The 25,892-nt window shown below is 40.1% G+C and overlaps 1 protein-coding gene across 1 annotated transcript; it reads right to left on the bottom strand.

Moving 5' to 3' along the window:
- ZNF367 (zinc finger protein 367) lies at positions 1 to 25,535 on the bottom strand. Its single transcript, XM_047831150.1, has 5 exons — positions 24,753 to 25,535; positions 8,688 to 8,838; positions 5,527 to 5,646; positions 4,289 to 4,427; positions 1 to 1,708 (listed from the first exon to the last, which is right to left on the bottom strand). The coding sequence occupies exons 1-5, from the start codon at positions 25,167 to 25,169 to the stop codon at positions 1,486 to 1,488; spliced, it is 1,050 nt and encodes a 349-aa protein (XP_047687106.1). The 5' UTR covers positions 25,170 to 25,535; the 3' UTR covers positions 1 to 1,485.
- Between the last annotated feature and the right edge of the window lie 357 nt (positions 25,536 to 25,892).

The raw sequence follows: 25,892 nt of genomic DNA, 5'->3' as shown, positions 1-25,892 counted from the left end.
TGCAACACACTGGGATTTTTGGATAAAGAAGCCTACATTTTAGATAATGTTTAAACTACATCTGTAGGCTACTACTTCAAAAAAAAAAAAAAAAAAGGCGCTGAAGAGCCCATATTGCCCTCTATTACTCTTGAGGTCTACTCCAATTAAGCAATCTATCAAATTACCATGCTATGCATGTTATTTAGTTTCTGCTTAAAACAAAAGCATAAATGATGGAGGTTTATGCCTACATAAAGGAGGTGAACTGCTCTGGTCTTGATTTTTCTGTTCATGCCTCAGTACATAAAGTGGTATTTAAAAACTTCATCTATTTGGAAAAATGGCTTAAAACCACCACACAAGTTAACACACTTGCAGCTGAAACTATTCCAGAAACCTACTTATTTGAGTAGCTAATATTTTCTGCAGTGTTTACCTGATAACTAAATTTAGTGAACACAAAATAGCTTGGCATGTTATTCTGAAGAAAAGCAAGAAGGTGGCTTTATGCACTGAAAATATAAATAGGAGGCTTCCATTTGCTAATAATTCTAAATAAGCAATACAATTAAAATTTAGTGTTTGCTAACAAAAGATCTAAAACAGTTCACTACAAAACAACCCTGTAGGTGTCCCTTTTATTAATAAAAATCCAAGTGCCAAATCTCTTACAGGGCCCATAATATATATATAAAAAAAATACCAATTACCAAGTTACCTAGACTTTGCAAGATTAATCACTCAATTTCAGCAAATGAGAAATATGCAACGTGCAAAAGCTCCCAAGTTAACATAACAGGGATGCCAAGTGCTTTTCAAACCTGAACATCAGAGTGAGCTGTTAAGCCTCGGAAAGACAGAATAAGACTGATATTATCCAATTCTGAAAATTCTCAACTATTGTGCATCTTGCCAAGATCCTCAAATATCTCTTTTCTTCCGAAGTCCATAACTTAGAACATCTTCCAAAATAGTCAGTTTTCCACTTTTCATTAGGCACACTATTTTGCAATTTAAAAATCTATATCTTACACACATATCTTATACTTTCTGGCTTGCCTCAGTGTTTACAGTATTGTTAAACATACTAATATACATTGTTAAAAAATGATCTTATAAATAATCTATTTCAACGTTCTTTGGCTACATGTACCATTCTGTTTTTCATACAAGTGTCTTATTCAGAAAGTGCTTCCTGTGAGAACTGCTTCCAATGAATGCATTAAACTTGCAAAATCTAGCTTCCCACAATATGTCCTTTTCTACCCTGTACTAGAAGTCCCATATTTACAAAATATTTTAAACTTTACAACAAATCCATTACCATATAAAAAAAGTGCAATTCTCTCTCACCCCATATTCTGGGGCAATGACATTCTTCATAAGTTCTACAGAATAGCAGCCTATGATAAGCAAATAAGGTGCTTAGCTTATGCCCAAGGATCTACTTTTTAAGTACGCTGGGCAGTACTTTTTTGTACAGTGGCAGAGTCAGTGTCGAGGCTACTGGCGGAGCGGCGCCCCGGTCAGGTTGGCGAGCTCTATGAGAGCAAGGGCTCCGTGCAGACGCTCCCGCTGCTCTTGCAGCCGGCGCTGGGCACCGCGCTTCTCGTCGTCCTCCTCGTCAGACTGAAGGTACTCCAGAGGGTCCTGCTGCTCCTGATCAGCTTTCTGCACGAGCTTCCCTTTCAAGGTGGGGGCACGCTGCTCTCTTGTCTCCCAATACCTACATGAAACGCATGCACATTAGCTATTTGTATACACGACCTCCTCAAACTTTTACTTTTCTTTAGAAAACAGGTTCTTTACCACAGTATTGTTTTCTGTGTCTTAGTTTATAAAGTTCTAAAGTGATTCATATACTTTACATATATTTCACATTATAGAGGGAAAGTTGAGGGACACACTCAGATTTCCAAAATCAAAAACTGGCAGTTCTGGGTCTTATACTCAACTCTCTAATCATAGGTTTTCACCAATTAACTGCCTTTAAGATCATATGTGAAATGAACTACAGTAAAATACACAAACAGTAGAACAAATGTTGTCTGTCAATTACACCTCAATAAAAAATTAAACAGAGTAGAACAAATAATCATTAGAAAACTCTTTATCCTATTCTTCTGACAGAGTTAACTATAAGAAACTTTAAACCCACAAAACATGACAGATTAGTGTCTACAACACACAGAGCTTATTCAAAAATCTAAGAGGTACCATGATTATTCTATTACAAAACCAACTGATAATTCACAAGAGAAAATATTCTACCTTTTGGTAACTAAGAAAGGCATATTTAAAGAACAGTACCACTATATACAAAAATGTCCCATACAAAGACCTGCATATCAATGCTCATATTAGTTTTATTTGTAATGGCCAAAACAACCCAAAAGCCCAGCAATAGGCAAATGAATAAACAAGCTGAGGTGTATCCATACAACAGTGTACTACTCAACAGTAAGAAGGAATGAACCTAGGGTTATATGGTGACAGATGGTAGCTACACTTGTGAGCCAGCATAATGCATAGACTTGGAGAATCGCTATGTTGTACACCTGAAACTAATGTAACATTGTGTACCAATTATACTTCAATTAAAAAAATAAACTAAAAAAAAAAAAAAAAAAAGAAACCATTGATAACAATCAACAACATGGATGAATCCCAAAATAATTACACTGAATAAAAGAAGCCAGACAACAAAAGTGTATACTGTATGACTCCATTTGTATAAAACTGTAGAAAATGCAAACTAGTTTATAATAAATCAGATCAGTCTGGGGAGCAGGGGAGCAGGAAAGCAGGGAGGGACAAGAGTGATGACTTACAAAGGGATATGAGGAAACTTTTGGAAGTGACAGATACGTTCACCATCTTAACTGGGATGATGGTTTCACAGGTGTATACATATGTCAAAAAGTATCAAATTGTACACTTTATTGTGTGCTGATTACACCTCAGTAAAGCTGTTTTTAAAATTATACAAAAATAACACAACGATTAGATTTCAGGAAATCCAGACATCTCAAACCTGGTAAAATTGGGGCAATACTCAGAGATACAAAAAAAGAAATGCAAACAGTTCAGTATGACTTGAAGGACAACTTGGAACGAAGAATGGCAAAGAAGTTCAACAAGGTCAGCAGGGACCACCAGGCAATGAAGGACTTGACTCACATGATACTGGGTTTAGACTTTATACTGAGTAGAATCCATTAGTCTGTCATTGAGTAGATGGGAGAATGAGAGGAAAACACAAAGATGACCAACAAGTTTCTGACTTGAGCAAAGTTAGAGCTCATGGGGTGGCAGAGGCCAGCCAGGAGCAAGAGGGAGGGAGGAAGTGACGCAGTAATCCAGACAAACAATGCCTGTCTAAGTGGAGCTTCTGGTCTAACAGGGATGACAGACACTAAACGAATAAATAAATGTGTGATGAAGGTTTTGAAAAAGAAAACACACTGTGTTATAAAAGGATCTATTAAGTCGGTCTAACCTTGTTTGTTCTGGAGGTTAGTGAGCAGGTTAGGGAAGAACTTCCTGACGCAATGTTTGACCTCAGTAAGAAATGAAGAATGAGTAGTGGCTAAACGAAGAGGAAAGCAGCATTCCGGGCAGAGGGAGCAGGGGGCACAGAGGCCTGCAAGCCACAGTGAGGGTGGTGCTGACAAACAGGAAGGCCAGGTAGCTGGAGACAGGTGCAAGGCCAGAGGGAGGCAGAGCTAAACAGCACAATGAGGGATTCCAGACTTTTCCTTAGTGCAGAGGAATCTGATTGAAGGAGGGGGTGCCCCGAACAGCCAGTGCTGGTTTGTACACAACAGATGACCAGATGACTCCTTAAATCAGAATACCTTTAGAGATACTTTTCATGCTGGCCCCCTTGTTGCCATTAAAAAAATTCAACCAGGTGCTTTTCAGAACTTTACTTTAGAAGAATCTCTAGCCTATATCCCAGGAATAATCAGCACCTAACTGATATGAAGAAAACGAAGACAGACTGCACAGTAGAGTACAATTCATATAAAACAATCTTTAAGAATGAGGAAAATTCTTGCTTTTAAAATAAATTGTGGTCTGGGCACTCAGACTAATTAATATTGTGTACTTGTTTTCTATTGCACAAAGATCCTCACACCACTCCTAACAATTCTGTGGTTTAAAGAAATAAAAGCACCATTTCAAGTTATTTTATAAAATATGTATAAAAGCAACTTATTTAAAAGGAGAGAACTGTCAAAGCTCCCAGTGTCAGCCCATGTGCAGGGCAGTACTGTGCAGTGGAGTGCAGGGAGAGCCTTACTTCGCCAACCACTCGGCGGCAGCCTGGTTGTCCACAGCCTGGTGCTTACTGAGAGCGTCTGTGGGCTCCTCCCGTTTCAGCCTGGCATAAGGGTGCTTCGGACAGTGGCGGTTTGCATGGGTGAATCTGCTTAGGCAGCCTTCAAAACACAGAGGGAAACACTTATCAGAATCTGGACATCCAGCAGATGTGGAAAATGTTCATTTTCACTGGTATCCAAGAAAAGTGAATTAAGACCATGGGATTTAGCATTCTGTAACTTGGAGGAGAAAAAAAACAACCCTAAGGAGAAGCAAGCAGTGCCTTCACCTTTTGGTCATGGCAATATAAATGCATCAACCCCACCAGAAAGTGATTTATTAGCAAAAATGATCAAAACCTCTGACCCAGGAATTCCATTCTTGGAATCCATCATAAGGAAACATCCCATAAGATGAACAAAGCTTTAAGGAGGAAGCCGTGTCCCTCAGCTTTGTTGGCAACAAACAAATTTTAAAAACAAATATTCAATATCCAACATTGAGACAATCATAGTGTATATGCTTACGCAAATGAAAAAGCATATAGACATTCATAACAACTGACAACAATCAAGAGAACCACACAACAGCAGCACAAAACTATACTGAATTTCAGGTATAACTAAGGTAAAAAGTTGCATAAGGAAAACATCTCAAGAAATGTGATAAGAGATTTAGAAAATCACTTACGAAAAGTGGTAAGAAATTACTAACAGTGGCAGTAGCAAGATGGTAAAATCTCCCCCTTTTTGAAAATTGAGACAATGATGTATTTCTTTCCATTTAATAGTTGAAAAGTTTAAAATCAATTAAAAGCCTACTATAAAAGCTGCTTTTACTTCTATAGATCTTTCTACCACCTCTACCTAAATCTACTATTTTTTTTTCTTTTTTTAAGTAATCTCTCCACCCATTGTAGAGCTCAAACTCACAACCCCAAGATCAAGAGTTGCATGCTCTGCCAACTGAGCCAGCCAGGTGCCCCCTGAATATACTACTACTTTTAATTACCTTTTAATATTTTCACCTAGAAGGAATATTTTATTTAAAAATCAATTATTTCCCAGAAAATGAGATGGATTTCAATTTAGAAAGAGAACTTATGATGTTTTATAAAATTTACATCGAAATCTCTCCTCCCAAAAAACTTAAGTAAAAGATATTTTAGCTTTTAACTCACAACCAGTTCTTACATAAACTTAACTCTTAACACCATACCATTTTCTGAACAAACAAAAGGTTTCTCTCCGGTGTGAAGACGCTGATGTGTTTTGAGCTGTCCGCTTTGAACAAAGGCTTTTCCACAGTCCGGATAGTCACACAGATAGGGCCTCTCACCTAAGTAGACAAATAGTATATATTATTTCTGAGACAATAATGTAAGAAGAGAAAGGGACAGAGAGAACTGACCTCCATATAGGTCATGACTCCAAACAACAATAAAACATGTCATAGCCTCTACAAAGCTGCAAGTGTTAATGCTAACAACAGCGCTTCCATGCTACCAAGTAGCTATCCACTTGAAAGCAAAATAATATTTTCGTTAGGCCTTGAGCTTTTAGGCTCCCAGGTTCAATTCCTTGAAGTTAGCTTTGGCTTATCCCTCCTTTTTCTCCCCATAATTCAAATCACTAGCTCTTGCTAATTCCTTTTTTTTTGTTTTAATGTTTATGTATTTTTGAGAGACAGACAGACAGACAGCACAAGCAGGGGAGGAGCAGAGAGAGAGGGAGACACAGAATCCGAAGCAGGCTCCAGGCTCCGAGCTGTCAGCACAGAGCCCGACACGGGGCCCAAACCCACGAACCGAGAGATCATGACCTGAGCCGAAGTCAGACACTGAGCCACCCAGGTGCCCCTCTTGCTAATTCTTTAAAATGTCTCCCACTCCTGATTTCCCATTGCAACTTCCCCACCCCTCCCACCCAGCAGGAACCCGAGCTGGCCTCTATTCTCCACCCCTGCACAGTACTTCTGGAGTGAATGACATAGAACATTTGCTTTTGTCATACAAACTAGCTCCTAAATCACTCCAAACCCTACTACACCCCTTGAACAGCTGAAAATTACCTGCTGACTTTTCAATGGTCCCCTAATATCTACACTATAGCTACTGCCTAAGAGGGCAGGGTTTAACTTTACTTCATTCCATGAGATTCATTCCATCCACAAGGCAGTTGGTTCCTCATGTTGTTGTACTCCTTGAAAATCCAATCTTCTCTGCCCATTCAAATGTTCCCAGTCCTGTAGGCTCTCTCAGTGCATCTCCTTGTACCTCCCTGCTACCTCCAAATAATTGAACTATGTATCCCTTCACTACCTCATAATCCACTGTTATTTATGTATCCTGGTACTCTCCTGACACAAAGATGTATAATACTTTGTATTCCATTGCAATTCATATATACAACACAGTGCTAGGCTTGAGAAAGTGCTCAAAAATATTGTTTAACCATAATTAAAATCATTTTTTGAAAAGTCATTCTGTGATCAACAAGTATGCACTGGCCCTTCCAATATGACTCAATTAACCGTAACAAGTACTCCCTTAATTTCTCATTATTTAGAAATGTACCAAATGATTGTGATAGACACACATTAATAAAACAGGGGTATGGGGGTATTTAAAATAGTAAGAGATGGGGCGCCTGGGTGGCTCAGTCAGTTAAGCATCCAACTTCATCTCAGGTCATAATCTCACGGTTGTTTGTGAGTTCTACCCCCAAGTCGGGCTCTGGGCTGACAGCTTAGAGCCTGGAGCCTGCTTCAGCATCTGTGACTCCCTCTCTCTCTCTGCCCCTCCCCCACTCATGCTCTGTCTCAGTCTCAAAAAATAAATGTTTAAAAAAAATTTTTAAGTTAATAAATAATAAAATAGTAAGAGAAAGTTTTTTGCAAACCATATACGTACTACTAGAGCTTAACCATACCATGGAGATCTTGGGCTCAGCCCTCTGGCATACAGCATAGTAGGCCAAGGCCTGAAAATATAGGGTGACACATGGTGGACTGGTGGTAGATCAGGCCTGAAACTCAGGGATCTTATCATTACACCACATGGTCCCCAATCTTATCTACACTGGCAATATGTACTCTGTGGCTTGTGAACCAGTTATCTGGGGATATTTCAGACCAATTAGATTGAAAATAAGTCTGAAAATTCTCAAAATCATGTATTTTGTTTTGTAATGGTTTTACTGAATGGTTCCTAAAGTCAAAAACCTCTTGGCCACCTTAGTTTGTAATAATTCAAAATTAAAACTTTACCCTTTTTCAGGGATTTAGCTAAGAAAACTATATTCTAGCATATTATTAAAATGTATCTTTTCAAAAACAAACCAAAAAACCAAACAGGTGGTGACATAAACACTGCAAAAAAAATAGGGAAGTAAGCCTTAACAGCCCAAGTTCTAGACTGGTACTGCCCAATGGAAAGAGTATAGGAACCACTTCTAGGAACCACATTAAAAAAAGCAAAAATAAACCGGTGGAATTAATTTTGATAATATATTTTATTTAACCCAATATATCTAAAATATAATTTCAACATATAATCAATATCAAAAGTAATTAAGGACATTGTTTACTCTCTTTTATTCATACTCAGCATAGTTTACACATATTGCCCATCTCAATTTAGACTAGCCAAATTTCAACTGCTCAAGAGCAGCATGTGCTACGGTATCTGCCAGCACAGCCCTAGACTTAAAGGTATGGGAGGCTGTAAGGCAGTGGTCTTTGCTTTTCTTGATGCCTCAGTTTTATCATCTGTAAATTATTAAATACCATTATTATAACCATAAAGCTCCTTCTTCTGGGGCCAACTTTCTCTATGGAAAGAACAAGGGCTCTTTCTATGTTATTTCTTTGCTGTCTATATGGTATTTAAAATTTAAGTATAATTTCTCTACACAAATAGAGATATGTGATAGTCCTGGGATAGCTACCTATAATACATTTAATTCTGAAAAATTATACTTCACCTTAGATTAAATAGCTAGGTGAAACATTCTGATGGCACACTGGGGACTCTAGTAATTCTGCTAAAAACTGGACACTTTTAGTATTTGGCCTACAAATCAGTCTTATCAATTACACAGACAACTGAAGGGCATATCAAATATTGACATTTAAGTAGGCAGAATGATAGAATTCAATTTAGCAATAATATTCCTATGACAACTAGATTAATTACCATGATACTTTTAGAAGTCACAGGGTACCAATGCTGAGAAAACCAGTCTTTCCTACCAAAAAAGAAACCGACTATACAGTGACTGTCTTAAAAAACTTCACAGTAAGGAAATATAAAGCAACTAAAATATTAATTTATGGGCCCAAACATCAAATCAGCTTTTAGTAATACTTGCTCAACTTACCTGTATGAGTCCTTTTGTGAGCCTGGAGTGATTTCTCCCGTGGAAACACCCTATTACAGATGTTACAACGGATTCTGCTGGATGAATGCTCTCCTTCACTTATTAAATCCCGGACAGTATCTGCTCTAGGTCTACCACGTCGGATTCCATCCTAATAACAATTTGTATAAACGTTAATGTAATTTCTTAGATCCTCTCATTAAAGTAAAATATCACAATAAATCATTGTTTAAATCTTTCTTGAGTGACATCAGTGAATACAGTAGAATAGGTAGTTCCAAAGGCCCATCCCTCCACAGATCACTGAAAAATTGAGAAAAAACTGTCAAAATCACCTTTATCACAACTCCAGAAAATAGATTTACAGCAACTCAGGGAACACTGAATCAAAACACAGGCAACCTAAAACAATAGGAAAGCTTTGCAGTATTTTTATTCCCTGCCCTTGCCTCTCCCTGACCCCCACCAGTAGTGATCTTGAAGAGCCTTCATTCTCACTCAGTCCCTGGCTCCACAAACAGCAAAGCAGATTTAATTCTAAAAGAATTGTGTTTGTCTGTTTTGACCTGTCAGGGTGCTACCTGAAGAACTAACACAAGGTGTTTGTCTTTGTTTGACCTAACTCAGAACTCTCTCAGGGCAGTAAAGTGGCTAAACAGAGCCGCTCAAAACCTTGTAAGGCTAGGAGCACCTGGGTGGCTCAGTCAGTTAAGCGTCTGACTCTTGATTTCAGCTCAAGTCATGATCCAGCTGACTCTTTGGTCCAATTCTTTGGCAGCTCTGTGTTGGCACTGCAGAGCCTACTTGGGATTCTCTCTTTCTTTCTCTCTCAGTCTCTCTGCTACTCATGTGCGCATACTTTCTCTCTCTCAAAAATAAACAAACATAGAAAGAAAGAAGTCACCATCTTTAAAAGAGAGAGAGAAAAAAAAAAAAACAAAACCTTGTAAGGTTTCAATAATAACTTGCTGCCACCAGGGGCAAAACGTTTCAATTGAGACAAAAGGACACATCAAAAGCCTGGGAGGAAAAGCTGGAGGGAGAGTTTCTTTGGGTAATTAGGGCATTGAAAATTGCCCTGGTATCCTAAAGATAAAAATTTCGAAAGCCACCAACTTGCCCAGGGCAGGAAGCATGCTCAGAAAAGACCTGAAAAGACCCTAAGCTGTCACCTCTGATCCTCAGCTAGGCACAAGCAGGAAATGAAGGCTAAGACAGAGTTATAATGAGTGTAAGCATTGAGAGAAAGCTACAACACAGAGCCATCTCTGCAGTCAGGTATTTGTTCCCTTTCAGTTTTTGGCTACAGGCATTCAAGGCAATCTCTAGCAATCTCTAGCTGAGAACAAACACAACAAATGAGTTTACAAAAATAGTTTAGAAAATTTGCAAACCAGGAGAACCTGGGTGGCTCAGTCAGTTAAGCTTCTGACTTTGGCTCAGTTCATGATCTCATAGTTCATGGGTTGAAGCCCTGCATCAGGCCCTGCGCTGATAGCTCAGAGCCTGGCACCTGTTTCGTATTCTGAATCTCCCTCTCTCTCTGACCCTTCCCTACTCACTCTCTCTCTCTCTCAAAAAATAAACATTAAAAAAATAATAATAAAAAAAAGAAAAGAAAAAGCAAATTTACCAAACAAATAACTACAACCCCCAGCACACAACCAAACCAAACTCTGGGGAAACAGAAGAATCTGATTTCCAGAATCACCACAGAATATTCAAAACATCCCATTCTCAACAAAATATTACTAAACATGTAAAGACACAAAGTATGGTCCATACACAAGAGATATTCATAGAAACAGACCAGGAGGAGTTAGATGGAGGTCTAACTAGACAAAGACTTTAAATAAATGGTCTTAAATATGCTGAATGAGGTCATGGAATCCATGGACAAAGGACAAAAGTAAAAATGGAAGAACATTGTTGCAACAAACAGAAAATATCAATAAAGAAACAAATTATAGGGATGCCTGGGTGGCTCAGTCTGTTAAGCATCCAACTCTTGGTTTTAGCTCAGGTCATGATCTCACGGTTTGTGGGTTTGAGCTCCACGTTGGGCTCTGTGCTGACAGTGCAGAACCTGCTTCAGCTCCTCTGTCTCTCTCTCTGCCCTTCCCCTTCTCACACACTCTCTCTCAAAAATAAATAAACATTTTTAAAAAGGTGGGGAAGACACTTGGGTGGCTCAGTTGGTTAAACATCCAACTTCAGCTCAAGTCATAGTCTCACAGTTCAGTTTGAGTCCAATGTCGCAGTCTCTGTGCTGAAAGCTCAGAGCCTGGAGCCTGCTTCAGATTCTGTGTTTTCCTCTCTCTCTGCCCCTCCCCCACTTGCATGCACGCGCGTGCGCGCTCTCTCTCTCAAGAATAAATAACCATTAATTTTTTAAAAAATTATAAAAAGAAACCAAATAGAAATTCTGGAGCTAAAAAAAAAAAGTATGATGACTAAAATGGAAAAATTCACTAGAGAATTTGAATGGCAGATTTGAACTGGCAGGAAGAAAGAATCAGCAAATTTGAAGACTAGTCAATTGAAATTATCCAGTCTGAGGAACTGAAAGAGAAAAGAATGGACAGAGCCCAAGATACCTGTAGGACATCAAGTGTCTTAGTCCATTTGGGCTGCTATAACAAAATACCACAGACTGGGTAACTTACAAACAACAGAAATGTGTTTCTCACAGTCCTGGAGGCTGGAAAGTCCAAGATCAAGGCACCAGTATAGTCAAGTGAGGGCCCTCTTCCTGGCTCATAGATGGTACCCTCTAGCTATGTCTTCACATGGGAGTTCTCTGGAACCTTTTTCAGAAAGGCATTAATCCCCATCAAGAGGGCACCACCCTCATGATACCACCTCCCAATGGCCCCACCTCCTAACAGCATCATCTTTTGGCAGTCAGGATCTCACCACACAAACTTTGGGGTGCATAAACACTCAAACTATAGCATCAAGCATACCAACATACACATAATTGGAGTCCCAGAAGGCAAGAAAGAAATGGGCAGAGAGAATATTTGAAGAAATAAGGGATGAAAACTTCTCAATTTTGATAAGACATAAGTGTAAACATCTAAGCTCAAAGAACTTCAAGAAGGATAAACGCAAAGAAAGATCACTCTGAGACACATTAGATCAAACTGTCAAAAGACAAAAGGCAGAGAATCATGAAAACAGGAGAAGCAATTCATCAGTTACAAGGAGTCCTCAAGAAGATTAAAAACTGATTTCTCAGGAGAAACTACAGAAAGCAGTAGGATGACATGTCTGAAGTGCTGAAAAGAAAAAAAAGTCAACCAACAATCTTATATCCAACATGATTATCCTTCAAAAATGAAGAAGAAATTAAGACATTTCCAGAGAAACAAAAGTTGAGTTCATGGCTAGTAGACCTGCCCTACAATAAATCTAAAGGAAGTTCTTCAGGCAAAAATGAAAGGACACCTGACAAAGTCAAAGCCATACAAAGAAATAAAGAACCCCAGTAAAGGTATTTACATAAGTAAATACAAATGCCAAAAGTATTGTATTCGGGGCCTGTAACTCTTCTTTTTCTCCTATATAATTTAAAAGACAATTGCCAGGGGCACCTGGCTGGCTCAATCAGAGGAACATGCGACTCTTAGATATTGGGGTCAGGAGTTTGGGCACCACATTGGGTGTAGAGATTGCTTAAATAAATAAACAAACAAACTTTAAAAAAAAAAGGCAAATGCCAAATGTATTTTAAAAATTATAAATCCAGGGGCACCTGAGTGGCTCAGTCAAACATCTGACTCTTGATTTGGGCTCAGGTCATAATCTCAGTCGAGGGTTCAAGACCCATGTCAGGCTCTGAGCTGACAGCATGGAGCTTGCTTGGGATTTTCTCTCTCCCTGTCTCTCTGCCCCTTCCCTGCTTGCACTTTCTCTCTCAAAATAAATAAATAAACTTAAAAAAAAATTATGAATCCGGGGCACCTGAGTGGCTCAGTTGGTTAAGCATCGACTTCAGCTCAGGTCATGATATTGAAGTTCTCAAGGTCAAGCCTGCCTTGGGCTCTGTGCTGACAACTCAGATCCCGGAGCCTGCATCGGATTCTGTGTCTCCCTCTCTCTCTTCCCCTCTCCTGTTCATGCTCTGTTTCTCTCAAACATAAATGAGCAATAAAAAGAAATTATAAATCCATGTTAGTGGGAACATAATGTAAGAATATGTAACTTGTGACTATAACAAAGAGGGAGAGACAGAGCTGAATAGGAGCAGAGTTTTTGTACACTATTGTAGCTAAGGTGGTTATTAATTCAAAATATATTGTTTTAAGTCTAAGAGATTAATTGAAATTCCCAGGGCAGCCAGTTGAAAAAACAAAAAACAAACAAACAAAAACCCTAAAAATCAAGAAGAAAACAAGAAAGATATGAAAATAGTACACTACAAAGAAGGCAGTGAGAGGAACTGAGAAATGAAACAGAAGACATACAGAAAACAGATAACAAAATACCAAAAGTTCTTCCTTAACAGTAACCACTTTAAATATAAATAGATTAAAATCACCAATTAAAAGGCAGAGATGGGCAGAATGGATTTTTCAAAAAATGGTCCAACTATATGCTGCCTCCAACAGACTTCTTTAGATCCAAAACCACAAATAAGTTAGAAGAGTTAGAAGAGAATAGCATGGAAAGGAGGGGCTCCTGGCTGGCTCAGTTGGTAGACCATGTAACTCTTGATCTCAGTGTGGTGAGTTCAAGCACCACCTTAGGCCTAAAGCTTACTTAGAAAAAAAAAAAGAACGGAAAAAGGGATAACAATTATAAACACTCACCTAACAGCAGAACCCCCAAAATGCATGAAGCAAAAATTGACAGAATTGAAAGGAGAAAGAATTCAAAATAGTTGGGGTCTGACTTTTAATAATAGATAGAACTAGACAGGTCAACAAAGATATAGAACACTTGAACACTCTAAACCAACTAGACCTAACAGACATATATAGATCACTCAAAATACACAGCAAAATATACATTTTTCAAGTGCACATGGAATATTCCCCAGGAAAGACCATGTGTTAGGCCACAAAGCAAGTAACAATAAATTTTAAAAGACTGAGAAAATCATCCAAAGTATCTTCTGTGACAAACATGGAATGAACCTATAAACCAAAAACAAAAACAAAACTGGAAAATTCACAAATATGTGAAATTAAACAATGCAGTCTTAAACAGCAATGGGTCAAAGAAGAAATCACAAAGGAAATTAGAAAATACTTTGATACAAATGTAAACTAAAACACAACATGTCAAAACTTATGGGATACAGTTCTTGGATTTGAAGGCTTCATAGAAGATAACAATGCTACCTAAACTGATGTGCAGATTTGGTGCAATCCCTATTAAAATTACAAAGGCCCAGAAATGGAAAGTGATCCTCCAACTCATGTAAAACTGAAAGAGGCTCCAAATAACAATATTTAAAAAGAACAAAGCAGGACACATATGTCCCTATTTCAAAACTTACTACAAAGCAGCAACAATCAAGACAGTGTGGTACGAGCCTAAGTAAAGACACACTGAGACAGAATTGAGAGTCAAGAGATAAACCCTTATTGGGTTGCCTGGGTGGCTCAGTTGGTTAAATGTCCAGCTCTTGATATAGGCTCAGGTCATGATCTCCCGTTTGTGAGTTCAAGCCCCACATCGGACTCCATTCCAACAGTGTGGAGCCTGCTTGGGATTCTCATTCTCTCTCTCTCTCTCTCTCTCTCTCTCTCTCTCTCTCTCTCTCTCTCTCTCTCTCAAAATAAGTAAATTAAAAAAAAAAGAATAAATAAGCTGGACTTAAAATGAAAAAACATTTAAGTATCAAAGGACAGTCTCAAGAAAATGAAAAGACAACCTTACAGAACAGGAAATTAATATTTGCAAATTACATCTAATAAGTGTCTAGTATCCAGAATATGTAAAGAACTTTTACAACTCAACAAAAAGACAAAGAACCCAATTTAATGTGTAAAGATCTTAAAAACACATTTCTCCAAAGTAGTTATACAAATGGCCAGCAAGTTCATGAAAAGATGCCCAACATCATTAACAAAATGCAAATCAAAACAATTATAAGGTAAATTACATCTCGATAAAATTAATTTAATTTTTCAAAAAGCACAATAAGATACTACTTCACACCAACTAGATTATACTCAGAAAAAGAAAGAAAAAAATAGGAAATAAAAGTGTTTTTTGGCAAAGAGGTAGAGAAATTGGAGCCCTCAAAATCACTGCTGGTGGGAAAACAATTTCAGAGTATAGTACAATGTCATAAACATACACATACACAATGGAATATTTTCAGCAATAGAAAGAATACATGCTACAAGGTAGACAAACCTCAAAAACAGTATGCTAAATGAAAGAAGGCAGACTCAAAAGGCCAAATATGTAGGATTCCGTGTAATGAAACTTCCAGAATAGTTAAGTGTACAGAGACAGAACTCAGATTGGTTTCCAGAGATTGCATGCAGTGGAGAATAGGAAGTAACTACTGAGGACAGGGCTTTCTTTTGGGGTAATAAAAATGTTCTGAAACTTGATATAGGTGGTAGTTGCACAACATTGTGAATTATTAAATGTTACTGAATTACATTTTAAAATGGTTAATTTTGGGGTGGCTCAGTCAGTTGAGTGTCCAACTTTGGCTCAGGTCATGATCTCGCCATTCTTGAGTTGGAGCTTCATGTTGGGCTCTGTGCTGACAGCTCACAGCCTGGAGGCTGCTTTAGATTCTGTGTCTCCCTCTCTGTCTCTGCCCCTCCCCCACTCATGCTCTCTCTGTCTCTCTGTGTGTGTGTCTCTCTGTCAAAAATAAATAAACATTAAAAAAATTTTAAAGGTTAGTTTTATGTTATGTGAATTTCACTTCAATTTAAAAAAAAAATAAGGAAATCTGAATACACTATGGATGTTAGTTAATAACAATTTATCAAGCTGGTTCATTAATCGTAACACACATACCATGCTAATTTAAGATGTTAGCAATGGGAAAACTGGGTATGTGATTTATGGGAACACCCGGTACTATCTTAACTTTTCCATACATCTAGAACTAATCTAAAATAAACATTCACTTGAAAAAAAAAACTTTCTCATTTCCCAGGTAAGTTAAATTTTATACATAAAAGTTACATGAAAGAAAATCATAAAAGGATTATATACAACTACAAACAAAATGAAGATGTTTTTACTGCCTACAATATAAAAACTTAAAGCCTTCCAAATCCTTAAAAATATCAGGCCAAAGCCTTGATGGATAACAATAAGCTCCAGCAAAATTCCATTCCATCAATTTTCACTTTGAAAGAAAAGCTCAATCTCAACATGGGTGAGTTATCTTAAGGATAAGTCATGTTTAAAAAATTCTTAGATATTAAAATCCATTTCCTTAACAGTCAACAGGTAGAAGCAATCTAAATGTCCATTGACAGATTAAAAAGAAAAAAAAGGTGGTATTTACAATACAATGGAAAATTATTCGGTCTTAAAAAAAAGAGAATCCTGCCATGTGCTGTAATGTGGATGAACTTTAAAAGGGCTACGCTAAGTGAAATAAACCAGTCACACACACACCACAAATTCGACAGGATTCCACTATGTGAGGTATCGAAACTAGTCAAACTCTTAGAAAGTAGAATGGTGGTTGCTAGGGACTATGGGGAGAGAGAAAAGAAGAGTTCACTGGGTACAGAGTTTCAGTTTTGCAAGATCAATAAGTTCCTGAGATCTGTTATACAACAATGTCCATATAGTTAACACCAAAAAACAATTAAGATGGTAAATTTTGTTGTTTTTTGCCATACACACACCCCAAAAAGGAATGTGGAAAGGCAGTATGGCAGATAATAAACTGTAAAAATATTCACTGCCCCTCTTCTCACTGTGGGTACCAATGAGGCAAACTTGACCATATGATTTGCTTTGGCCAATAAAATGTGAGTGGAAATTATATGTATGACTTCTAAGCAAAAGCTTTAGAAGCCATCACATGACTCTTTCATCTCTCATTTCTCTCTGCCTTGAGACCCAAATGTCCCCAGGTAGGAGATGTTCCTTCGGGGTCCCAGAATGATCAAGACAAGGTGCATACCAGCACAGGACAGAACAACCCTCACAGGACAGAACAACATGAGTCATGACCAGGCTGAAACTGGGATTTCCAAAGTTGCATTCTGCACCATGCTCCAGCCTAAGCTAATTGAGGCACTTTGTTAATAAATATTTGCTGATGAGATAAAGATCTCATCCATTCTTTTTGATATCAAAATTGACAAAAGAGGCACATAATTGATGTATTTCCTTAACCTTATATAACTCTTTTAGAAGTTTCCATTTATAATGAAGCTAGGAATTGGGAAGGTCCTACCAGGACCCTGACTTAGTGCAAATTAGCAAATCAACTTGTAACAATTACTGGTCATTACCAAATACTTTCACCTTCACCTTTACTCCTTGGCTGGGACTCTTACTAGCTACACTTTGCTCTAGTCTTGCTTACTGAAACTGTTAATCCAGAGTCAGCAAAGATCTAACCAGGAGTAAAACTAGAGAATCCATTACCATCATTTATTGAGTTACAATAATTGGATTGTTGCTGGTAATGTTTATATGATGAATAATTGGTTTAAATCTTGTTTTAAAAATGTAAAATGCAAAATAAATAAATAAATAATCAATCTATGATCCATAAAAATAGCAGGTGATTTTGTTAAGAAATAGAACATGAGGGGCGCCTGAGTGGCGCAGTCGGTTAAGCGTCCGACTTCAGCCAGGTCACGATCTCGCGGTTCGTGAGTTCGAGCCCCGCGTCAGGCTCTGGGCTGATGGCTCAGAGCCTGGAGCCTGTTTCCGATTCTGTGTCTCCCTCTCTCTCTGCCCCTGCCCCGTTCATGCTCTGTCTCTCTCTGTCCCAAAAATAAATAAACGTTGAAAAAAAAAATTTAAAAAAAAAGAAATAGAACATGAAATTAGGTTAATTAAAAACCTTAGTAATACAACTCCTCTGCCATGAAACAATCTTTTCCTAATATTTTTTAAATACATAAAAATAATGCAAATGCAAAAACAAAATGATACTAGACCACTTCCTTACACCATACACAAAAATAAACTCAAAATGGACTAAAGACCTAAAAGTGAGATGTGAAACCATAAAATTCTTAGAAGAAAACATAGGTAGTAATTTCTTTGACATTAGCTATAGAAACATTTTTCTAGATGTGTCTCCTAAGGCAAGGGTAACAAAAGCAAAATTAAACTATTGGAATTATATCGAAATATAAAATTTTGCCCAATGAAGGAAACCATCAACAAAATGAAAAGGCAACCTACTGAATGGGAGAAGATATTTGCAAATGATATATCCAAAATATACAAAGAACTTATACAACAACACCCAAAAAAAACAAATAATCAGATTAAAAACAGGCAGAGGACTGACCAGGGTGCCCAGTTGGCTCAGTCAGGTATGCATCCAATTCTTGATTTTGGCACAGGTCATGATCTCACGGTTCATGAGTTCAAGCCCCACATTGGTCTCCAGACTGGCAGTGTGGAGCCTACTTGGGATTCTCTCTGCCTCCTCTCTCTTTCAAAAATAAATAAATAAACTTAAAATAAAATGGGAAGAGGACCTCTAGAATAGACATTTTTCCAAAGACATAGATGGCAAACAGAAAAATGAAAAGATGCTCAACATCACTATTCATCAGGGAAATACAAATTAAAACTGCAATAAAATACACTTTACCCCTATCAGAATGGCTAAAGTCAAAAAGAAGTGACAGGTGTTGACACGGATGTGGAGAAAAAGGAACACTTTTGGTGGGAATGCAAATTGGTACAGCCACTTCGGAAAACAGTATGGAGGTTCCTCAAAAAATTAAAAATGGAACTACCCTGTGATCCAAGAATTCCACTACTAAGTATTTACCTAAAGAAAACAAAAATACTAATTCAAATAGATGCACCAAATATGCACCTCTATGTTTATGGCAGCACTATTTACAACAGCCAAGATATGGAAGCAAACCAAGTATCTATCCATAGATGAATGGATAAAGAAGATATGGTATACATATACACACACACACACACACACACACACAATGGAACGTTACTCAGCCATTAAAAAGAATGAGGTCTTGCCATTTGCTACAACATGGATGGACCTAGAGGCCGTAATGCTAAGTAAATACATTACAGAAAGACAAAAAACATATGATTTCACTCATGTGAAATTTATGAAACATAACAAAGGGAAAAAGAGACCAACACAAAACAGATTCTTAAATACAGAGAGCAGGGTGCCTGGATGGCTCAGTCGGTTAAGCGTCTGACTTCAGCTAAGGTCATGATCTCATACTCTGGGAGTTCCAGCCCCACATCAGGCTCTGTGCTGACAGCTCCGAGCCTGGAGCCTGCTTCGGATTCTGTGTCTCCCATTCTCTCTGTCTCAAAAATAAATAAAAACATTTAAAAAATTAAAAAAACAAATACAGAGAGCAAACTAGTGGTTGCCACAGGGGAGGTAGGTAAGAGGATGAGTGAAGTAGATAAAGGGGATTAAGATTACACTTACCTTGATAAGCAATAAGAAATGTATAGACTTGTCAAATCATCATGTTGTACACCTCAAACTAATAATACTGTATGTATTTAATTTTTAAAAAGCCTTAGTGACACAATTACTCCATGATGAAAGAATCTTTTCTCAGTATTTTTATTTATTTATTTTTTAAATTTTTGAGAGAGAGTGCACACACACATGAGCAGGGGAGGCTCAGAGGGAGAGAGAGAATCTTGAGCAGGATCCACACCCAGTGTGGGCCCAACTCAGGCTGGATCTCAGGACTCTGGGATCCTGATCTGAGCCAAAATCAAGAGCTGGACATCTAACCAACTGAACAACCCACATGCCCCAGTATTTTTAAATACATAAAAGCATACTGTTGCCTCTATAATTTGAAATAACTCACTAGTTAATATCAAAATTTTTAGATTATCCATTACTATCTTCTGTTTCCATTAAAAAAACAAAAATAATACAAAACAAAAAATTGTTTTCAATCATGTCTAACGGGGTTTTGAGTATTTATAAAGTTAACAATTTGTTGCTTCCCCGCCTAAATCATATATTTGCAATTTCAAAATGAGAAATAGAGAGCTAAAAAAATAAATAAAATATAAAACAACATCCTAGCCATATACAGGTTAAGGCTTCACTAAGTATATCATTTCAACTGTGAAAATTAAGCAAGGTAAGTAATCATCTTATGCCCTAAATAAATAAAGAGCATCTTTTTTTAACCATACATACAAAAATGAGCTGCATTACTTAAAGGTCCTTTTCATTGTGGCCTTAGCAATAAGAAAACTATGCATCTAGGTACATTCTGACAATAACAGAGTGTTAACTAACTCCTCAGCAATCCAGTATGCCTGGAGTCTAAGAGACAAATCTTGTCAGGATTGCTTGATGGCTCACAAGAGAAAGTTAAGTTAAAAAGAAATTCAACAGGCACCTGGGTGGCTCAGTCAGTTAAGTGCCCAACTTCAGCTCAAGTCATGATCTCACAGTCAGTGAGTTTGAGCCCTGCGTCAGGCTTTGTGCTGACACCTCAGAGCCTGGAGCCTGCAATGGATTCTGTGTCTCCCTGTCTCTCTGCCCCTGTCCTTCTCACACTGTCACACAGAAATAAATAAACATTTTTAAAAAAAGAAGTTTTTAGTTCTATAAAATATTTTTTAAAAATTATAAAAACAAATTCAACACATTATTTTGTGGCATCTCCTGCAAAATAAGCTACTAAAAAGAAGCAAAATGATTAAATTACAAAAAAAAACACTTGCAAACTTTGGTAATTTATTTAGAGAGAGCACAAGATCATGCATGCAAGGTGGGAAGAGGGGCAGAGAGAGACAATCATCACCAGGCTCCACACTCAGCACGGAGCCCAATGCGAAACCCGAAGCAGAGCTCAGTCCCACGACTCTGGGATTATGACCTGAGCTGAAATCAAGACTCCAAAGCTCAGAAGGAGCCACCCAGGCATCCCTAAATTTCATTTTTAAGACAGACTTTCAGTACCACCAGATGGTAGATTAGCAATTTTCAAAGTGTTTTCTGAAATATATATAAGTGTTTTGAGTTTTCAATGTCAATAACTATCTTTAAAAAGTTATTTAAGGGGCCCCTGAGTGGCTCAGTCGGTTAAGCATCCAACTCTTGATTTCGGCTCAGGTCATGATCTCACAGTTTGTCAGTTCAAGCCCCACATCGGGCTCTATGCTGACAGCACAGAGCGTGTTTGGGATTCTCTGTCTCCCTCTCTCTCTCTGCCCCTCTCCTGTTCTTGCTCTCTCTCTTTCAAAAATAAATAAACATTTTTTTTTAAAGTTACTTAATAGGGGCACCTGGGTGGCTCAGTTGGTTAAGCATCCGACTTTGGCTCAGGTCATGATCTCGTGGTTGGTGAGTTCAAGCCCCGCGCTGGGCTCTGGGCTGACAGCTCAGAGCCTGGAGCCTGCTTCGGATTCTGTGTTTCCCTCTCTCTCTGCCCCTCCCCTGCTCATGCTCTGTCTCTCTCGTCTCAAAAATAAATAAAACATTTAAAAAAAAAAAAAAGAAAATCTTTACGAAAAAAAGTTATTTAATAAAATTTGGGTTATTTCTCAAGCCACTTAGAATAATGGACACATTTACCTAGATTTTACAGAAAGTTATACTCAAACTGGTGATGACAAACCTAAAAGTCCTTGGCACATTTTTATACAAAGTAAAATTCAAATAAAGTGCACAAATATAACCTAGAAGGAAAAGAAAAATAGGTCTCAGAGGAAGGCACGTGGACCTTGACAAGAAAATGAGAAAAATGTAATTGATCATATTTCCCTTTTTAAATTCAGATTTAGATCCAAATTTTCTTTGGCTATCATATCTGCTTCCTCATTCTATCCCCCACCTTGCTTTACCTGCACAACTTTCCAAGTCTTAATTTGCATTTGTCAATTGTATTGAGTGTACCCTCATAAAGCACCTCAGTTGAGAAACATACATGTGTAAACAATGTGTATTTCATATGTCTACCATCATCAGCTTACTACTAAAAAAATAATAAACCCCTAAAGTCAATTCATACATAATATATACAGAAGCAATACCACATAGGGATTAAGAACACGGGCTCTTGAAAGTGCCAATCAGTTCTGCCACTTACCATACTATGTTAACTAAACAATCTTGGAGACTCTTTTCTCTAATTCCTCCTTGTTCGTTGGATAAACAAGGTTAATTTAATTAAGGAATTCAAAAGCCCAGCAGTTTGCTGTGCTAGGCAATAAACTGTGGCCACTACATTAACAGGTTGTGTTTAACATCGTGGTGATCAAAATTATATGTACTAATCTGCTATCTGTAAGACTCTGTGCAGTGTTCAGGTGACAGAAAGGCAAAGTGGAATAGGCAGCTGGCAGGTCCTGAAGAGTGAATGGTATCTGAGGCTATGCACAGAGAAGCCAAACACAGGTCCAACAGTGAAGAGTAACCTCATGAACATACTCTGAGTAGATAGGACACAAGGTGCAGAAGCCTGGAAATAACCTAAGGGCGGAGAGAAATTAGACCTGCACCCTCCCCTCCACTCCCCTCTCAGAATTCACAAACTGAGAGAAGATAATGCTAATATATAATTATACCCCAACAGTGCGAAGCAATCTTGTGATGATGGGCCAAAATAAGTTGGTGGATGGTGGATGTTCTCCCCACAGGCAGAAAAGGAAGCGTAGGGCAGGAACAAACAAGAAAGCTGGCAAGGGCTGACACTTACTGTGAAGGTCTCAGATGTTAACACCTGCCCTTAGGGAGGGGGGGCAGTGGCAACAGACAATAAACGAACACAAATGTTTTTCTCAAACTCACAACTGTTATTGCCTCTAACCTGTATACTGAGAGAAGGGACTAGGGGGAAACATGTTACTGGTGTCCTATCTTTCCATAAACTAAACAGATTCAGTCAGCATAATTCACCCGTGTAGAGATAAAGAACTACAAGTACTTTAGAGAAACAAAACAAAGTAAAGGGGACTGGAATTCCCTACCTTTAGTCTAGAACTGATTACAAACAAAACTAGTTACCATCCTTAAATAAAGGTATATTCCAGACCTTTCCCCTCAAGATGGAAAAGCTAAAAATGAATGAATTTTTGCAGCTGTAGCTGATTGCTTCACTGATTAAAGGACAAATTAAAATCAAGTCATCTAGTAATTCTGAAATATGACTGTGTGAGAAAAAAAGTGAAATATAAAACAGACTTTTTGCTTACATATTCTTCAAAATTTCCGGTATATTTTACCTCTAAAAAGAGGTGGAGAAAGAGGACCTAAAATTCAAACCCACGCACTGTGGGCAACTTTTATATAAGGTTTGTTAAGATAAGTCTATTTTAGGCCAAAATGAACATACGTATAAATTTCATTTATCTATTATAACATTAATCTTCTTGGATAATCCAAAATTAGATTAGTAAAATAATAAATGCAAAATATTTTACGAGTACCTGTGCACTGCATGCCTTTATGGTTCCAACTATATAACCTAACTTTTTTTTGTTTGCTTTTTTAAAGACTAGGTATGTTAACACAGGAAAGTATCTAGGCTACCCAGCCATCTCACTAAGGGCTACCTAGAGACAGCAACAGGGATTGTTTCCTTCACAAACTCACTCAGCACTATTATGAGTATTTTCACTGCTTGTCCTTTCAAATTCGTTTTAAATTTCTACTAAAGTGCAGCTTCAAGAATTACAAGGGTGTCAAACATAGTTCTTTAATAACAATGCCATTAGTAACAAAGTATATCAATTTCCTCTGGGCTCAAAATACATGGAGTTTCAACATCTTTGTTACTGCATGTAAAATCATGACCAAGTTAAACTTGTTTCAATTTGTAGATACAGTATTTGCCAATATCCAGGCACTTATCCACTAATTTACGGTTTTTTTCTTCAGTAAACTGCTTATCTGACATAGCCACTTAACAAATAGAACCTGAATATTAACCTTGTATTAGCACAATTCATTCATTACACAAATATTTACCGAGCACTTTTATTCAGCATTTGGAGTGTGAGGAATTAAAGTTGAACAGTCTTCCAGAGAAAAATTATCCCGGCTCTCTAGCAGCTTACAGTCTATAGAGATAAGTATGTCAGCAGAGAGGCACCCGTGAATACAAGCTTCAGGACTGCGAGCCACAAAAACTACCATAGTCCCAGTGTTCCCACTACCTAGCTGTGGGACCTTGAGGAGGTCCCTTCACCAATCCCTCTAAGGCTTAGTTGCCTGATCCATAGTAAGCTTGAACCAGGTAGTCTTATCTTTCCCAGCTCTCAACAGTCTGAGCGTAAGCAATTCAAGGTTAACAGCTTCCCATTCCACTGCGTGCTCTCAGCCAACTAGCAAGGTGGTACGCTGGATGCATGAGGGGCAGTGAGGGCCCACTTCCACTATGGAAGATTGCCCTAAAATCCCTTCTCGCTCTTCGGCTATCTCTGCTGGACATCTTTAGTAGGGCCGGGTTATCTGCATTGATAGAGAGAATCTGAGCAAATCCCTCCCGTCCAGCACCCAGAGGAACAGCTGAAGGCCCGCATCCCTTCGCTCCCTCTCCGGCCAGAGAGGACTCAGCGGTCCGCCCAGCGTCTGCACCGCGAGTGGGCCTCCTCCGCGACCCCAGGCTGCGCTCACTGCACCTGCTGCTGGGTGGCCTCGGGTCTGCCCGCCCCCCCTCCGCTAGCCTCACGTGACCGTCGCCCCGCCCCCCCCCCCCGCGAGGACCCGTTTTTTGGCGCGCGGCAGTGACGTCAGCGTCCTGTCACCCGCCACCGCCCCCACCGCGGCCAGAGGCGACCTCGCGTTTTAAACTCGGCCCCGCCCCGCCCGCCGCATCCGCGGGCACTGCCGGCTCCCTGGCCGCGCCGTTAACGGGCCTTGGCTGCCCCGCGCCCCTCCCACCCGCCCGCGCCGCTCACCTTGAGGTGGCCGCTGTCCGGGCTGCTCGCTTCCTCCTCGTCCTCACCTCCCGAGGCGGCGGCGGCGGAGGCGGCGGGCGGGGGCGCGCTCCGGCCTCGAAGCCCCGGGTGCTCGGCGGCGGCGGCGGCGGCAGGCAAGGCGGCCGAGGCGGCGCCCCCCGCGGCCCCAGGGCTGAGTGTCACGTTGTGCGCGTTCTCGCCCCAGCGCCACGGGTACACCATGAAGTCGCTGAAGCCGGGGCTGGTGGGGATGAGTGGCGGCGGCGGCTCCGGCTCCCCCCCGCCGCCGCACGTGGGCTTGATCGGGGTCGTCCTGATGACCGACACCAGCACCCGCTTTGGGGAGTCGTGGCAGAAGATGACGGGCGGCGGCTGCGGCGGGTTGTCCGCCATCGGCGCCTCCATGCCCCGGATCATCGCCCGGCCCCGATCCGCAGCTCCGGCAGCCGCACTCCCTAAGCCCCGGCCTGGCCCTTCGCTCCGCTCGCCCGCGCTGCTGCCCAGTCGCCGGCGCTCAGTCCCGCCGGCTCATGGCCGGCGGACGTTTCCCGGAAACCTCTTGCGCGGCGGCCAGCGAAGCAGCGGAGCGGCTCGGCTGGCACCGGGCGGCCAGCGCCAGACCCCCAACCCTGAGTCAGGCCCGCCCTCCGCTCTTCGTACTCCCCAACGCAGGCTGCACCGGCGGGAAGCTGCGGGCGGCCTGCCTCTCGGTGACAGGAAAGCAGGACGTGCTGCGCCGAGCCCCCGAAAATAACAACCTGCCGCCTGGGTCACTGCTCCGGCTTTTCCCGCGTTACATTTCGCGCCTGGGCGGAACCAATCACTGCGAGGCCCCTGCCCGCTGGCCGCAGCGGCGAGTGACAGGTCGCGCGAGCCAATGGCCGGGCCTGGACTTCTTTCTAGCCGAGGGGGGCGGAGCCGGGCCTGCGCGCGGGTCCTTTCTGCCACGCCATTGGCCGCCGTTCTCGTATTTTTTTCTGCCTCGAGGGCCAACTGCGTTCGAAACTCCGGGGGAGCGCGCGACAACGGCACTCGCCCAGACACACCCTCCAGGAGCCCCGGCCCCCGTCATCCCTCTGCGCGGGTTGTCAGGGTCCGAGGCGCGCGGGGCGGGAGGCCAGAGAGGTACGCATTGGAGAG

The sequence above is a fragment of the Prionailurus viverrinus genome, chromosome D4 (genome assembly GCF_022837055.1).
Source record: "Prionailurus viverrinus isolate Anna chromosome D4, UM_Priviv_1.0, whole genome shotgun sequence".
NCBI classification, from domain to species: Eukaryota; Metazoa; Chordata; class Mammalia; order Carnivora; family Felidae; genus Prionailurus; species Prionailurus viverrinus.
This window is presented reverse-complemented; position numbering and strand designations above follow the sequence as displayed.

Excerpts from the sequence above, each read along its gene's own strand:
- ZNF367 (XM_047831150.1), bottom strand. The coding sequence starts at position 25,169 with ATGATCCGGGGCATGGAGGCGCCGATGGCGGACAACCCGCCGCAGCCG. Across the intron at positions 4,428-5,526 it reads TTTTGTTTGTTCAGAAAATG|GCTGCCTAAGCAGATTCACC; the intron begins GTATGGTGTTAA and ends TGTGTTTTGAAG. Across the intron at positions 1,709-4,288 it reads GCCGCCGAGTGGTTGGCGAA|GTATTGGGAGACAAGAGAGC; the intron begins GTAAGGCTCTCC and ends CGTTTCATGTAG.